This window comes from Alosa pseudoharengus, unplaced genomic scaffold (assembly GCF_046254945.1).
Source record: "Alosa pseudoharengus isolate Yale_2024_CS ecotype anadromous, Long Island Sound unplaced genomic scaffold, YU_APseudo_1.1 YU_APseudo_1.1_scf_8, whole genome shotgun sequence".
NCBI lineage: Eukaryota > Metazoa > Chordata > Actinopteri > Clupeiformes > Clupeidae > Alosa > Alosa pseudoharengus.
The window spans coordinates 34,252,548-34,269,949 of NW_027468870.1; the positions used below are offsets into that span (position 1 = coordinate 34,252,548).

The 17,402-nt window shown below is 44.5% G+C and overlaps 1 protein-coding gene across 7 annotated transcripts in view; it reads left to right on the forward strand.

Moving 5' to 3' along the window:
• Nucleotides 1-17,402, forward strand: part of phldb1a (pleckstrin homology-like domain, family B, member 1a) — a 44,103-nt gene that overhangs the window by 3,485 nt on the left and 23,216 nt on the right. For 4 of the 7 annotated variants that reach the window (XM_076274197.1, XM_076274201.1, XM_076274200.1 and 1 more), the window contains exons 1-5: nucleotides 7,440-7,485; nucleotides 8,496-8,600; nucleotides 10,702-10,825; nucleotides 12,447-12,617; nucleotides 16,603-16,731. In XM_076274197.1, coding sequence (XP_076130312.1) covers nucleotides 7,447-7,485; nucleotides 8,496-8,600; nucleotides 10,702-10,825; nucleotides 12,447-12,617; nucleotides 16,603-16,731 — 568 coding nt within the window. In that variant the 5' untranslated portion in view covers nucleotides 7,440-7,446. Of the gene's footprint in view, nucleotides 1-397; nucleotides 665-7,439; nucleotides 7,486-8,495; nucleotides 8,601-10,701; nucleotides 10,826-12,446; nucleotides 12,618-14,235; nucleotides 14,695-16,602; nucleotides 16,732-17,402 lie in introns of those variants that run through there. The other 3 variants (XM_076274199.1, XM_076274198.1, XM_076274203.1) reach the window with 3 other exon arrangements.

Below are 17,402 nucleotides of genomic sequence, written 5' to 3' on the forward strand. Positions count from 1 at the left end.
AGAGTCTGAACAAGTGAAGACCTCTTTAGTCTCTGCATAAAAGACTGCCTTGTGACTGCCCAGAGTGTATGTGTGCGTGCGTGTGTGTGTGTGTGCATGTGTGTGTGTGTGTGTGTGTGTGCGTGTCAGTGAGGGAGACTGGAAAAGCTGAGTGGGTCAGAGCAGAGAGGGAGGAAGAGAAAGAGAGAGAGAGAAAGAGATAGAGAGAGCATGGTGAAATAGTCAGTGGTTACAATTATAAAAAAAGGAAGAAGCCAGTACATACTTTTAAAAAGACAGAGAGAAGACTGGAGAAAGAGAGAGGAGGGAGAGAGAGAGAGAGAGAGAGGAGGGAGAGCGAGGGAGACAGGGAGAGTGGGCGGAGGTAAAGTATGAAGGGGGGGGACCGGAGAAGGCTGTGTCCCATCAGCAGTCCACAGTGGCTGTCCTCATCACTGTTCTCAAGTACAGTGTACAGTACGTGTGCTGGAGGAACAGCAGGGAGAGAGACAGAAGGAAGGGGGCTTGTGCTGTGCTGGCATTAGGGCCACTTTACACTGGATTTCATCTGCTCGTCAGCCTGGGATTTGTGCTCTTCACCTCCTAGTATGGGGAACTCTGACAGGATCTGAGAGGATCAGCTCACATCACTAGCATCCATGACAGAAGTCTGAAACCTGGCCAGGTTTGTGTTGTTTTTTTGCTGTGTGTGTGTGTGTCTGTGTGTGTGTGTGTGTGTGTGTGTGTGTGTGTGTGTGTGTGTGTGTCTGTGTGTGTGTGTGTTTGTGTGTGTGTGTGTGTGTGTGCGTGCGCGTGTGTTTGTGCGTGTGTGTGTGTGTGTGTGTGCGCGTGTGTTTGTGCGCGTGTGTTTGTGCGTGTGTGTGTGTGCGCGTGTGTGTGTGTGTGTGTGTGTGTGTGTGTGTGTGTGTGTGTGTGTGTGTGTGTGTGTGTGTGTTTTAGCATATGTCATAGTTTGTATCATTTTGTATCATGGCGTAGTTTATATCATTATGTGGCCAAAATGCACCTGTGGACTATATTCAAAGTATGCAACTAGCTGAAGGTCCTCTTTTTCAAGAAAGTAAAAATCAACAGTTGTCAAACACTTAACACAGAAGTCACTTAATGGCTTCTTGATCTTCTGTTTCTCTACATGTGTACATGTTCACACTGTGTTTATATATTTATATATCAACTCCACTTGAATTGCCTCCCGTCAAATGAGAAATGACACAGAGGGTTGAGTGACACATATTTTCCCTGCTGGCAGCGTCAGGGAGAACTGGACTACACTGGACCTCTGAGGCCAGAGCAGCCTGGGAAGTATGTCCTGACCTCAGCGTCCACAAAAGAGTTATTGTCCCTGTGGAGACAGCGCTGCAGATCTCTCTCTCTCTCTCTCTCTCTCTCTCTCTCTCTCTCTCTCTCTCTCTCTCTGTGTGTGTGTGTGTGTGGAGTGTGTATCAGGAGGTCTCAGTACTAGAGTGAGCTGCACACTTGCTGTATTCTGCCAATAATGACGTGCAGTAGGTCTCATCAGTGGATTGGGCCACTGACACACTTATCTATAGGTTCCCGAGAGAGAGAGAGAGAGAGAGAGAGAGAGAGAGAGAGAGAGAGAGAGAGAGAGAGCATATGAACAGCTTTGCCTCCATCAGATTTCATTTGAAAAATATGTTAATGGTCTAATCCCAGGAAGCGATGTGTTCCCGTGGAGACTATGAGTACAACACAGCAGCGCGGACTGCCCTGTCATGGCATGACATGGCCCGGACACGCGCGCCCGTCACTGACCACTGACAGAGAGACAGTCAGCCGAGGTGACACACATGTTGAACATTGATAAGCCAAGTTCCACGCTGCCACTAAGCTCCTTTGAAGGGAACAGGATGTGAGGGGTGAAAATGATTTGGTCCCGGGCTGGGGGATTTGGATAGAGCAGCAGCAGAAGGCATGGGTCGATGGTGGACCGAACACACACACACACACACACACACACACACACACACACACACACACACACACACACACACACACACACACACACACACACAGAGAGCTGGTGTTGTGAATGGATGCTTTCATACACGGGAGATCAGAGTTGTTATGAGCCACATAAGCACTCAGTTAATGTAGACCAGCTTTGAGCTGTATAATGAATTATTGTTTTTCCTGTGCTACGATACAATAGTTTATTTGTGTGTTTGTGTGTGTGTGCACTTGCAGGCGACTGTTGCGTGTTTATGTGCGTGGGTAAGAGAGAGAGAGTGTGTGTGTGTGTGTGTGTGACAGAGAGTGAGTGGAAAAGGAATGAAGGAATGGCGAAGAGAGAGAGAGAGAGAGAGGGAGATGGTGTGTGTGTGTGTGTGTGTGTGTGTGTGTGTGTGTGTGTGTGTGTGTGTGTGTGTGTGTGTGTGTGTGTGTGTGTTAGAGCTTCTGAATGCTTTTTGGCCATTGCGTGCTGGTTAGTGTGGGACGCCTGGTTCTGTGTACACCTCCAGTGCACCTGACCTGGGCTCACGTTGCAGGAGGCGGCCGGGCAGAGAACAGAGAGTGAGGGTCAGAGCGGGGCGAGAAGAAAGGAGACGTTAACGCCCAGAGATGAATGAGAGAGCCAGAGAGGATTTGGTGACACTGGCTCTCATTCCGCACATTTTTTTTCTGGTGGAGGATTTTGTTCTAGACTGCTATTCTGTGGTCACGCCACTAAGGCAGAAGGCGGTGATTTGCTGAAATGCTGCATTCTTGTCTTGCTGTAGTTGAAGCTTGAATTACATTTCTCTCACATACAATGTTTAGAGTAATACTTATTGTAATATAAATATATACATTTCTTTCATAAATTGTGTCATTTGAGGAGAGACTTTTCTAAATGAGTACTGAAGGTATTCCATTGGATTATGAGGAGCCAACAAGTAAATATTCTGTGTATGAAAGTTTTACTGTATTTGTCTGATTAGAAACTGACTAACAATTCAATTAGTATACACAGGTATTATATTCCATATAAATAATTTCTCCTGACTTGTTTCTAAATCTTACAATTTACTGCTGCTCATTTAAGAATGTATCATCCCTCCAGCAGCCAGAATATGTAAAAAAAAAAAAAAAAGAAATGTCCTCTTTTTTCCCGCTGGGCAGATCCTGGATGTGAGCGCAGATGTTGCACCAGATTGGAGTCGTATATCAGGAGACATCTCAAATCTCTCCCCGTCTAATTAGAAGCAGCGCTCAGGACAGGAGGTTGTGCAGCATCCAGCACCTCTCAGCCAGTCCGTCTATTAGGGTCCAGACATCTTGGACTAGGCTCTCTGCTGAGACTGCAAGTCAGGCAGACGTTACCATTTCTCTTATTTTTAACCGTCTTGGTCATCCCAGTTGTTATGATGAGGTAGTGTGGACAGCAGAGCTGCAAAGCCCGGCTAAGCCCTGTGAATGCGCCCTATCTGGAATCAGCTGAACTGCTGGACATGAATGAGACCACTGTACTGCTCTAACACTGCCCTCTCTCTCTCACTCACTCTCTTTGTCACTCACTGACTTGCTGTGTGTGTGTGTGCGCGCGTGACTGTGTGTTTTCAGAGCAGGTGCAGGTGCACAAAGGAATTCTAGGTTCAAGTTTAGCCCAGGAGTGTATCCCTCCTGCAAAGACTTTTCATTGCCAAGTTTGTTCAGTGTGTGTGTGTGTGTGTGTGTGTGTGTGTGTGTGTGTGTGTGTGTGTGTGTGTGTGTGTGTGTGTGTGTGTGTGTGTTCAGCTTCTTTTGGTGTCTTCATACCAATCTAGTTGAATTAGAACACTCTCTCAGTGAGAGAGTAGGGAAAGAGATGAGTAGTGTGAGTGCGTGAGAGAGAGAGAGTGTGAGAGAGAGAGAGAGAGAGAGAGAGAGAGAGAGGTGGTCAAACGTAATCCAGAGAGAGAGAGAGAGAGAGCGCAGAAAGACTGACTCACTCGGCTCCTGGGGAGAGGCGGTGTATTGGACTGCAGACGTGCCGCAGGCGGACAAGAGAGAGAGAGAGAGTCCATGTGGAAAGTCGTAATCTCACTGGGATGCCCCCACTCCACCCCCCCCAATCTCCTCGCTCTGTGTTGAGTCTCGTCCAAGCGACAGCCTGTATCAGGAGATATGCTGAGAAACCTGGGAAATGGCAGCCGACTCCGTGCCTGCCGCCTCTAAGCCTCGCTCGTTCTGGAGGGCCAGTTATTAGCACTGTGCGGTTTTAATTCCGCAATAGTGAGCCAGCGCTACACTCTTCACATTCTTACGTGATTATTGGTGGACTGACCAGCTTTTCCACTCATGGGGAGGCCACTAAACCTGCCTGTCGCTCAACGATAGCTGTATCATCATCATTACCATGTTGCTCACACAGTATCAAGCTGTGCTGTCTTTTCCATAAAGTATCACCCTTATCGTAGAGGTCAACATCACAGACTAATTTGCTGAAAAGTGTTCAGACTGTGACGGTTAGTGAGGTAGTGTGCTGGCAAATGGAAGTGATGGGGATTTATCTTCAGACCACTGCGTTGTTTTGCTTGAGCATGTCACTAAGAGAGTTTTTGGATTGAAGATGAGAGGAGGTCTTCCCAAGTTTGTGGGCGGACAGCTGTGTTTCAAGTCCCTCCCCGCTCCCCCCAAGAGGGTGCTCTTTCCCAGGGTCAGCGCACAGGAAATGCCCCTGCTCTGTAGGCCTCACTGGAGGACCCTTAGAACCTCCATCTGGTTGCTTGGTTCCTGTGACTTTGTTTGTACTTAGTTTTTTATTTGTTTGGATTCTCAGAAATGTGCATTCCCTTCCACTGGCATAAACCACGGAAAAATGCATGAAATGATCCTTCTTTTCTTGTCAAATCCTTGGAGATCGTTCCATCATCTTGAAACCCCATATGGTTCTCAGCACAGCTTCCCCTTTCAACCTGTTTTTCGTTAAAGAGTTTTTTTGCTTTTAATGGCTTCATCCAGGGGATTTTCAAGTTCAGGAGTCTTTGTCAACAATGTAATTTGTATCTACCAGTGCTTTTGTTGCTGTTCAGTTGTCTTGTGCAAAATGCAAAGTTCCAGCCTTGAAAGCTCCTTAGGTTTAGAGTGAACAACTCTAGTCTCCAGAAACCATTTCTATTCTCTGCTTTGTCAATGCAGATTCCACTCTTGAATAACAACAATGTCATTTGTATCTGCCAGTGCTCGTGTTGCTGTTCAGTTGGCAAGTTCCAGCCTTGGAAGCCTCCTTAGGTTTATTGACTAACTTGGTCTCCAGAAATCCTTTCCATTCCCTGTGTTGTCAATACTGATTCCACTCTTCTAATCCTTACATGCCATTCTCATCTGTAGGACACCCAGAAGGAGCGGACAGTTCAAGTTCATGGGCCCCTTTGAAATGACTTGCCCTTGGCATGGTGAATATTTACTGCAGATGTTTTGACGATAAGGCTTTAAATCCTAATTTTAGCCTCCTGTGACTTGAAGGACGCTGAGACACTTTGAAAAGGAGACCTCAAGATGGCGCACAGCAGTTACACCTCTGACCCGCTCTTAGACCTATTTTTGTGGGGACCCCCCTGACTGTGTAGTTCTCTTCGTTAGGCTCTCCCTCTCTCTCTCTCTCTCTCTCTCACACACTCCCTCTCTTTCCCTCTCTCTCTCTCTCTCTCTCTCTCTCTCTCTCTCTCTCTCTCTCTCTCTCTGCCTGTTGCAACAGAAACTCTGCACGTTCCGGCTTATGAATGCCCAGTGAGGGAGAGAGAGGGCAGAGAGGGGAACATACAGCCATGACAAACAAACGCCCAGAGTTGTTTACTGTATACAGGAGCTTGTGGGAAGCCAACAGATTGTAGCAGAGAAAAGAGCAGAGCTCGGGGCTGCACAGAGGACATGGTGAGTGGCAGCCATGTTTTTTTCTCGGTCAGATTTATTTTACTCACAGTTCAGTTACTTAGTACAGTTCAGTTCATTCTCCGCATTGCCTATAAGTCAGCTGGCTTTGATTGGCAGGTTGGCCTGCATGGTTGTCATTTACTGTAGTAGCATGGAGTGTTGGCCAAACTTGTGTGTGTGAAGTCACTTATAACTGAACAGTTGTCCAGCCTAGTTGACCTCAGTCTTTCAAGACAACATCCTTTCACTGTTTACTGATTGATGCAAGTTCTCAGGATCTCAAAGCTTACTGAAAGAAAGTAAACTATCAAAACAAGAGAGCCTCGCTGCCGTTGAGCGTCTTCATATTCCAGAGAGCTTGGTGTGCCTGGCTTAGTTTGAGCCTCAATGCTATATTTTCCCCCGTGCGGTTCTCTCCGCGGCCTGACGTTTGCTCTCCGGTGAGCCCAACGGGTATCATTTATCCCCGGCGAGCGGAACTCCCTCCAGCCGACTCTGCGGCCGGCCACGGCTATTTTCTGCTACTGGTGGCAGGAGCCGGGGCATAATTGCGAGGCTTTAATGACACGTTTCGGAGGCATGCCCTCCACTTTACCAGCAAAGAGAGACCTCGCTCCCAGTACGGGTGTGTACACACAAGGCTCTGAGGGGTGTGTGAAGCCCTTCTGTGTGTGTCTCTGAGAGGGTGGTGGAGGGACGGTGTGTGTGTGGAGGGAGGGTGTGTGTGTGGGTGGGGAGCGAGAGGCATTCCACACCACTGTGTTCTCTCTGGGTTGTTTTTTTCTGTTGCGTGGGTCTGTTAGATTACCAGCATGGACGCCTGACTGAGATAACCCTGGAGATCTGTGGTCTAGCCTGTGTTTGGCTGTAACTGTGTGTGTGTGTGTGTGTGTGTGTGTGTGTGTGTGTGTGTGTGTGTGTGTGTGTGTGTGTGTGTGTGTGTTTATGTGTGTGTCTGTGTCTGTGTCTGTGTCTGTGTGTCTGTATATCTGCATGTATGCAAATGCCTGTGTGTATTTATGAATGTGTTTATAAGTCAGTTTCAAGTATTTGTAAGTGAGTTTCTCTGTCTGTTAAAAGACATAGCATTTGACCCATGTCTCCACGGAAACCAGTCTCTTCCCTGCCACCGCACCATGTCTGTGTCTGTGTGTCCCCCTGCTCTGGTCGTGGTGAGTGAGAACATCCTCTCTGGCCTCTGCAGTAACACACACAGGGCTACTCTGTTCCCGGGGACACTCAAACAGTGGGTGTAATTGTCAGGTTGAACCATGTGGCATTACCCAGCTGCCTTTGCTCAGATGAAGTCATTATGGCGAGAGAGAGAAAGAGAGTGAAGCAGAGAGGCATTACAGAATGAGAGAGAATTGGGATATAAAAAGCTCTACATAGCTGTGGGCTATACATGGTGCCATATCCTTCATTAGCTTTGTATTTCCATTTATATTCATGCAATCAACCTGTCTTTGCTTGCTCTCATGAGCAAATCTTGGCATACCATTGGCTTTAGCTGATGGGGCATGTCACTTCTCTCACAGCTGTTTGCCTGAAAGACCAGCGTTGTTTCTTGACTTTTCTTGTTAGGCTTTTGTCATGGATGCAGTGAATACCATGGACAACTGGAAAAATAAGGTAATATCATTCATGTATATCTGTGAAAGGTTGCCTGTATCTTGTTCGATTGTTTTATGTTGAGGAAACATATTGAACTGACGTGGCATGGAAGTGCTGTTGACAGTTATGGATGTGACATAGATATAGGAGACATTTGTAGTTATTTCTGTCACATTCATTCCGAATGGTTTATTTTCACATGGCCAACATTGCTGTGTACAAAAGAGTTGTTTGTAGACTACACACACTTTATCCACACCAGTTAGCCTGAGACTGGCTAGCATTAAAAAGGCTTTGTGTGTAATTGCTCCACACAGGCACAAACATGCCTCCGCTAGCTGTTCGGTATCCCTCGAGTGTAGTCTGGTACTTTCCTCTGTTTTGACCCCGCGTTGTCAGACAGCGCTGGGGTACTGGAGGGGGCTTTCCGACTCGGACGGACATGATTCATCAGCGCTGCTGTGTCTACAGAGGTGTTATGTCCGGGGGCCAATCTCCTTTCCTGCTCACCCACCTTTGCTGTTGTGAGCCAGGGTCCAGTGTAAATAATCAGCCACATCTGTGTGGCCCTCGAGTATCTGCTTGTGAGTCATATTGACGTGTGTGTGTGTGTGTGTGTGTGTCTAGGGACGTGTATGTGGGTGTGTATAAAAGTGTGACAGAGGGGTGGGTAATAAAAGGAGGAGAGAGAGAGAGAAAGAGAGAGAGAGAAAGAACTTATCAGGCTATGTGTCATATCGCTTCATTGTCGTCTGTCTCAGGTGCCTGTCATGGTTTCAGCGCACACAGTGTCTCTGTCTTAAGCCTCCCTTCCCCCTGTCTTTTATTGCCCAGGTAGGACGTTACCAGGTATTTTAGAATTGCGTTGTGATTACTCACACGGTTGAACCTTTGAAGTTCCACTTTGAAGTGTGCGTTGCTCCACGTGCTGTGTACTTTTACACACAGATGATGGACTTCCTTCCTCGCTGTTTATGTGTTTCCTGCGAGTGCTCATCTCCCCCGCTGTTTGTTGGGTGTTTTTACAGGACCCCCATATGATTGATGAAGTGACTGACAACCATCAAGACATCATGGACAGCCTGAACAGGAATGTGCCGGAACATGGCAGGCAGACGCACCAGGTGCTGCAGGTGAGACAGAACATAACAGCTCACCGCTGCTGTGGGTGGACCTCGGCCAGCATTCCATTCTCTTTCATTTGGATCCGCACTGTACTTAATGCTACCAGAGTCATCTCACAGTTGACTTTAGGCTTCATTGGGAATTTTAAAAAGAGCTCCATCAATCATTGTATTAAACTTCACCAAGTAATGATAGTGATTAACTTAAAATAAAATTCATAGTAAGAACATAAAAATAAATGGTGTTTGAAATGACAAAAGCAGCGATGAGAAATGTAATTTGCTCTTGAAGTGGGTTCCCGCAGAATATGTGCTAGAATTATATGCAGTGTATTCAATGGTTGATGTTTAGAACTCTTGACTCTTTGTCAAGTCAACCGTCTTTCTCTCGAGTAAACAATCTCTCAACAAGTCAACCTCAGCTGATGCTATCGAGTTCACCCACATACCCAAAGGGTCTTTGAAGGCCAAGACTGTGGTAGATCACTGGAAAACCTAGCCGGGGAACAAATCTGCATGAATATCCCTCCTCTGAAGCGTTTCACAAGAAGGATTCGTGTACATAATAATTTTGTGGTGGGAAATTTTGATCGTTATTAGAGTGCTGAGTGTGCAGACTCGATTCACAAAAAATGCCCCAAGGCAACTAATCTGCCTTTATGGCAGCATCTCCACAGGAGAGCACGTAACACAACACAAAGCTCACATGCATCCACACACGTGTGTTGGAGACCGGAAAGCATTCATTATTAATCAGTCACAGTACATTCTCACCTTCTTTATTGAAAGGTTTATAGCTCATAGGTTATGGATATCAATAAAAAAAGTGATTTTCAATGGAACTGGTAAATAGATTACTTTGAACAGAATGTTTATTTTAGCTTAGCTGGAAGATTAAATGGTTGAAAGTATATAAAACATTAAATTAGAGGAACAGGCAATCCTTGAGAGAGACATGAGGAAAATTGAAAGAACAAAAGTTACATATTAAAATAAAAAGTTATTGAAAATGGTGTAATTGAAAAATGACAGCTGGGTTTCTTAGGAAAGCATAGGAAAACAATACTTAAGCAACTTTGGATGGAAATAAAGTAAAGCAAATACAGTTGCAGGACTGAGTGCAAATGATAAACCAGAATGGAAAGATGGTGAGAATGCAGTCAGGCGGTTAGGGAATCTTTAAGTGGTTTTAAGAGAGGGGGAGGTGGCCAGATATGAAAGGGATGAAGGGATATGCATTTTTTCGAAGCACTTCCATCATTACTTTTTGTTTACTTTTTTGTTAAATAAAAATATTAAGAATTAACCGATAATAGCAGAACTGGTAACAGTGCAGTTCTGTGGGAGACTGGTCACAACAAATCACAACATAAGATGGAAGAGCTATGGTTTAAAATACTGGTATGTTATTATGATTGTATTAGTTGATAATAACATCATTGTTGTAAACTAAACAATACAAATGTGTCTATGTTGTAAACTAAACGATACAAAAATGTCTAAACAACAGATAGTTGTGGCTTAAAATTGCAAACAAGCGGCAGTGCATCCTAGTAGTAGGGGAGATACACACACACTTTGTTTTGTGTATCCCACTAACTTGCAGTCTGTGTTGAGGGCCAAGTGACTTTGATACACTTTGACCTTATTCTGTTCACCAGCTCTGTCTGCGGGTGTTATCCCCTTAGCCAAATCCTTTTAGCCTCTTGGCTCTCTCGTGCGGTACCTGATAAGGCTAAACCTATTCAGCCTCTCAGCCTCTCCTACTTTACCGCTCAGTCCTAACTGGCAGCCTGTAATCCTGTTTGGAAGGCTATCGGCAGCTATCTGCTAAGAGCAAACCTGTTTGAATGGGATCTGATGGCATATGATGAATGTTATTTATACTATGAATGATATAGGCCTAGAGCAGAGCGTAGGCTCTTGAAACGGATACAGTGGCACTCTCAGGAGACCGTCACCGTAAGAACACATTAAGAATATGGTTCTATAGTGACATGTATCTGGGAAAAGTAAAGAAATATTTTCTGACTGTTAACCTTTTTTTTTGCTCATCTCATTGCTGTGGCTGTCATGCCATTGCTAATTGTTTTGTGTTTGGATGTTGCAGGGAACTCCTCTGGACCTGATAGAGACGGGGAAGACGTTAAAGGTCCAGGCAGATCGTCCCCATCTGGTCAGCTTGGGGAGTGGCCGTCTGAGCACGGCCATCACGCTGCTTCCTCTGTCAGAGGGTGAGTGCCTGTGGTTCCAATACAGTAATTCTTTACAGCATCTTGGCAGCCTAATTAAATTATTACATTGATTCTAATGGGGTATCAGAGACAACTCTCTCTTCTTGTGGCCATGACCTTTGTGTGCTGCCTCTCTGTGAAGGACATGTTGGGATAAACTCATGACTGCACCATTTACAGCCGTTGTTATTGAATCAGCATCTGGCCGGTATCCATGGAGATAACATCATCCATTTATGTTTGTTTTGACACAAGGCCAAGTGGTAGATGAAATGGATGCCATCCCTAAGTGGGGGCGAGATGGTTGCGGGTTAATGAAAGTGGCGTTGCGGGAGGTACCTGCCTTGTGTCCGTGGCCTGGATGGCAGTATCTCATCATACAGAGAATGACAAACAGAGGACTTTTCTCCCCTCACAGTAGAAGAGAGGAATGCAGTTATCTCTCATAGAGCGTCTCAGAGGAAGCTCTTCCCTCATTCCATCACTGTGAAGCCCTAGAGAGGAGTTTGGGTGCTATATATAGGCCCATAGTACTGCCAATAATTAGCTCCTCAAGCCAAGGCTTTGTGTTTGAACTGAGTATACTTTTGGGCACTGCGTGGTCTGTGTGTATAGCTCTAATTGATGGGTTTTAAATGGTTTCCCTCTAATTGAGTTCAGCTACATATCAGACACTATTTGAGATGTTTTTATTGTGCTGAGGTTTTGAGGACTAAAACTGTAAACCATTGTGACTGTGGGTAGCATGGATTTCCATAAAAAGGGGACTGACTAAAGAACCTCACCAGCAATGTCATAATTGTGTCCACATAATTTGCAGCATCATGGCATTTTGACAGAGAAGGCCAAATTGTTTGCTAAAAAATAGATTTAGTCTATGCTAGGGGAACAGAATTAGTTGAGAGATCAGTTGTATTATGTTCAGGCTGTGATTTGTTGTATGTTTTGATGCCAGTTGCATTTATGTATTTGTCACATTGTTGTTTAAAGAGTAAGCAAAAAGTAGTGCAGTTACAATTTTCAGACATCTCAATAATAAGGCGTTTATTATTTACCAACAAATTTCAGTTTGTATATTGGAACCAACTGCAGAGTAAAACAGACAGAGACCTTTCCTTGTGAAACAGGCATCCAACAGACCACGACCTGACCCTGACCTCAATATGTGTGTGTCTGTATGTTTTGTGGGTCTCTGTCTCTGTGTGTGTGTGTGTGTGTGTGTGTGTGTGTGTGTCACTGCCACAAGGCTCACCCGGCGCCACTGTCCTCTCTCACAAAAGACTTGAGTTATTACTCCTTTATTCCCATCTGTCAGTCTGTGCAGTACGCCAGACGCTGAGAGAGACTAGAGTGTGTAAAAAAGTCAGGAAAGGGAGCGGGAACATCTCGGCACTCACCCAGTCCCATGGAGCTGAAAGAAAGGACTCTATCACAGATAGACATTCTGGCATTCTGTATACACATAGTTATGATGAAGAAGAGATGGATGTGCTTTGTATGTAGGCTACCATATTGTTTTTTTTTATGATGGAAGCTAAACAGAGCTAAACAAATCTTTTATAAATGACTTACTGGTTCTAGGAATGTACAATGAACTATAAACTGTGTGTGTGTTTGACAGGAAAGACCACACTTGGACATGGGAACACCGACATCAACATTCAGGGCCCTGGTGTGGCAGCCCAGCACTGCTACATTGAGAACAAGGGAGGCATCATCATGTTATACCCCTGTGGAAACCTGTGCTCCATGGATGGCCTACATATCACCAAACCCACGAGACTTTCACAAGGTACATAGACCATAGTACTGCACTTCCAAATCCACATGAGAAAGTGACTGTGTTGTTTTAAACTTTAAAGCTGCCCATACAGTATATACAAAGGGTTTCAGTGAATATAGCCATGCTAGTACCATGCAATTACAATACATTTTTAGAGTGTACAAAAAAGCACATTTTGATTCTGCCTCATGGGGGGCAATGTGATTCTTCATCTCTTTGACACAAAGCATACCTTATGCCCACCTGGTCTTTTGAGCTTTACGGTGGACTTGACTTCACAAAGACATAACATGATTTGATCTCTCCATTGGTGTGGGTAAAATGGACTCTGGCATGACTCACAGCACAAAGCAGCCCAGGCTGTCAGGGCAGATTATTGATGAAATCAAAGCAGAAAATCAAATCAGGCAAAGGCTGGAATTCCAGTCCACTGTGCAGGTCTGTAGAGCTGTAGACTGAAGGAGCAGTCAACCATGTCAACTGTTGTCTGTAAAAGATGGATCCTTGAAGAGGCAGTATGTAACAATATGCCACTTTTGAAGCTTATTTCTCGAGCCAACTAGTACATCTTCTAATATTACACTTATTTTCATGTGATATTTGTCAAAAGAACACAGACACTGTCTTTATAACTACACACATAGGCTAGGTTCTGCCTAATAGGAATTTCAGTGAGTCAGAACCCCCTCAAAAGTAAAAAAAAAAAAGACTTAGACTACCTTTTTCAGTCGTTGGACTGTTCATTTTAGACCAAAACTCTTTATACCTAGCTGTGTTAAAGGAGTAATAATCTAAGTGTCATTCTTGGCACAATCTTTATTAGGCCTGTATCCCGTTCTCACGTCAGCATGATCTAAAGTTGTGTTTTCATGACCTGTGTCTATTGTGCAGGTATGCTCGCTTGGACTGGCCTGCCTGACATTTATTACTTGTGCCCAAATACCAGGAGGTGAAGTCGAACTGTGTTGCCATGATAACCTTGCACATTTGTTTGAACTTCCCTAAGGGAAAGAACTTGCCCTTGCTCCATTCTCTGTGGCTATTTTAGGGTCTCCAGTTTGGAGTGCCATTAGCTTAGACACTGCATAACAATGAAAGTAAGGCACACTTATAGTTTAGTTAGTGCCTTCTCATGCCAGTTAAGTGGCTACTATACTCAGTTTTGACGACCGTTACATCCAGCGAGCATTCTGTAATGTAGCCTAATAAATGACAATCATTTCTGGACTGAGGCATAAGGTAGGCCTGCTGTATTAAAGGATTGGTAAAAAATAAGTTTACACAATTTTATGTTCAATGTGGGTCTAGGCTGTCTCGTTAGATTTATAAATGCAGCAAACTAAACAATTTCAGCATAGTAAACTAAGAAGCCAAACCTTTCAACTTCATTCACTTTTCTTCCTCCCTGGGCTGCACATTGACTGTCTAGGCTATGACTGTCTACACTTCAACTTCTCAAAACGGTAAGCTGCAACAAATGATGGAGGAAAACAAATGAAATATCACTTAACTAAGCCCAGTTTCAAAATGTCAGTGTGGACTGCCCCGCCCCCTCCTCCCACGGCTTGCAGAATATCTCCTGCTGGAAACAGCCGGTGCAGGGACAGCTGTCCGGCGTGCTGTCGAGTCGCTGTTTGAATCAATACTATCGTGAGTCGCGTTGCGTATTTTTTGACCACCGATGGAAGCCAACGCTCCGAGGTGGCCATACGATTGGATGTTTGTTCTCTGGAAAGTACAATTGAATTAATTGTTTTGATTTTCTTTGAATTAGTAGTGGAGATATTGCTAAAACATTTTTTTCTGGGTGAACGCTCCTTTTAAGACGTTGTATAACAATTAGCCAGGTGGACATCTGCGCCCCTATTGTGTGCCACTAGCCTAGACAGTCAATGTGCAGCCCGGGAGGAAGAAAAGTGGATGAAATTATCATCACAAAGGAATTGATCGGTGGCACACGCAAGCAAGCGCTGCCCTCATCGCTCCGACCAAACACACACGACCAAGGAGAAGAAAGAGTCAAACTCGGACTAGTAGGACGTTTGCAATGAAGCGCTAATGGGTACCTTCTATTAAGTGGATATATGTAAGTTCACATTACATTTGCTGTTGCTTCAGTCCACTATTGGCCTACAATTAGACTATGTTAGTTATTATTTAGCCTAGGCTAAAATATTGAAGTGTTATTTCCTTCTTCTTAGTTATTATGACGTGGGTCTTTAAATTGACACATTTTAAGGATATAACTTTTAAATGTCTATTCGTCAATTTACGCGCGTAAAGATAAGCAGAATTGTTGATTCATAATGTTTCACAGAATCGTTTGTCGCCATTAGTTACACTCCTCTCTTGCTTGAAGACTTTGTAGAGAGAATTCCTGTTATTGATGTTAAATATGACTAAGTCCTCAATATGTCATCCTCTGTTTAAAAATACTATCTCTTTGAGATGTTTGTTATGCAATACAATACACTGGATGTTGAACATATTCATTTAAAAGTAGTCTACTGCATGATATACTTAGTAGTGCACTTCTCCTTATACTAAGTATTTCATGCATCAGCAAAACAGGCACTACTTTCGGAAGTATGACAAATGCATTTTCCCTGTACTTCAGCACAGTTTGATTGCCCAATTCCCTAAAAACCCATTACATCAGTGCCTAAGGGGACTTAGGGGAGCATTTGTCACCTTGCTCTCTGTCTTTGACACAACAAGCAATGAATAACAGGATGTTTCATCTATGTCTATGGCAACCAGTGTGTCATTATGTTGTTAACTGGACCAACACATGGGCCTGTGGTGTGTACGCGTGGTCTCATCTGAGACATGCTTGCCTTGCCTCACTGTGTGGCTTGACGTGTGTTCTGCTTGTCATTCCCTATCTGCCCTCTGATGGAAGACGCTGTGGCCAGCTTTTCATTATGAAATGGATCTGACTCATAACTCACTGGCTGCCAACACTGACCCAGCACTGGTCAATCATGCCTCCTCCAGCAGCGGCAGCAGGAGCGGCATCTTGTCTGTGTGTGTGTGTGTGTGTGCGTGTGTGTTTGAGATAATAAGGTTATCACTATTCATGAATGTATTGGAATACAATCTAGTTTTGGAAACATAGGAGGTCAGTATAGTTCAGGTCACAGCATTTGGTCAGCTGGGAACACATTAAGGTTCTTTATACACAGACAGCCCATGTTCTTGAAAAGTGGCAGTAAAGTGGCTGTCTACTTTAAACCTCTGTAAGAAATCACTGTATCTGACATTTAATTCTACCCCTAGTTTCAATCATGTAATTAAAGCCAGGAAGCTGAAATGGTCAAGAAAATGATGGTGCCCTTGTATCACCTAATCAATGATTTCTAATGAGAAAATGGTTCAAGTGGGTGTTAAGCTGTTAGCTTTCAGCTCTAAAGATGTCCCTGTTCCTGCTGCACGTATCGCTCGCTGCAGCTCTTTGTCTTGATGGCTGTCAGAGGTGTTGAGTTATGGCGCCCGGTGTCATGGGCGACCAGATTCTAAAGATTTCATTAGCGGCCACGGTGAATAGTGACTCTGTGAGCAAGATTGGTGTTATCAGACACGCCGGCCAAGCCACGCACAGCCACAAAAGGGCATCTGCTGCTTGTGTTTTCACAACACGCGTGTGTTGACTGAAGCCAGTTTCCATGTACCCTTTACCTGCGCACGTCGCTCCTTATCTCCCCGCCGTGTTAATGGAAGTCCATTCAGGTTGGCTCCCCCAATGAGAGCTCAAGCTGTTACCCAAGTTTGTTTTCCACACTCTCCCTTGTGCTTTACCTTTAAAGATCTTACAGTTACCATTCTCTATCCACAATGAATGTCAGGGTCTAAACTGGGATAAATAGGAATTAACTGCTGCAATAAACTTGTGTAGTCTCTAGGTATTGACGGTTCCAGAACATAACAGTGCTCATAGGCTGAAATGTCCTCTATGGCATGCTAGCTCTGCTGACCTCCTGTGTCTGTGTGACAGGGTGCATGCTGTGCTTCGGTCAGTCCGCCTTTTTCCGCTTCAACCACCCAGAGGAGGCCCTCAGGATGAAGAACATGATGCCAGGAGGAGGAAGCCACGGCCCCACCAGCAGTTACAGGACCCACACAGGTAAAAAAACTACACTACCTTACACTACATGACACTACACTATATTGCACTACAGCTACAGGGCCCACACAGGTAAAAAAACTACACTACCCTACACTACATGACACTACACTATATTGCACTACAGCTACAGGGCCCACACAGGTCAAAACACACTACATACACTACACTATACTACACTACACTACACTACATACACTATACTACACTACACTATACTACAGCTACAGGGCCCACACAGGTCAAAACACACTACACTAGATACACTACACTACACTACATATACTACACTACACTACACTACACTACACTACACTACACTACACTACACTACACACACTACACTACACTATACTGCATATACTACACTACACTACACTACACTACACTACACTACATGACACTGCACTATACTACGCTATACTACACTATACTACACTACACATACTACACTACATATACTACACTACACTACACACACTACATTATACTACACTGCACTACACTACACTACGCTACACTACACTACACTGCACACACTATGCTACACTACACTATGCTACACTACACTATACTACACTACACTACACTACACTACACTACACTACACTACACACACTACGCTACACTACACTACACTACACTACACTACACTACAGCACACTACACTA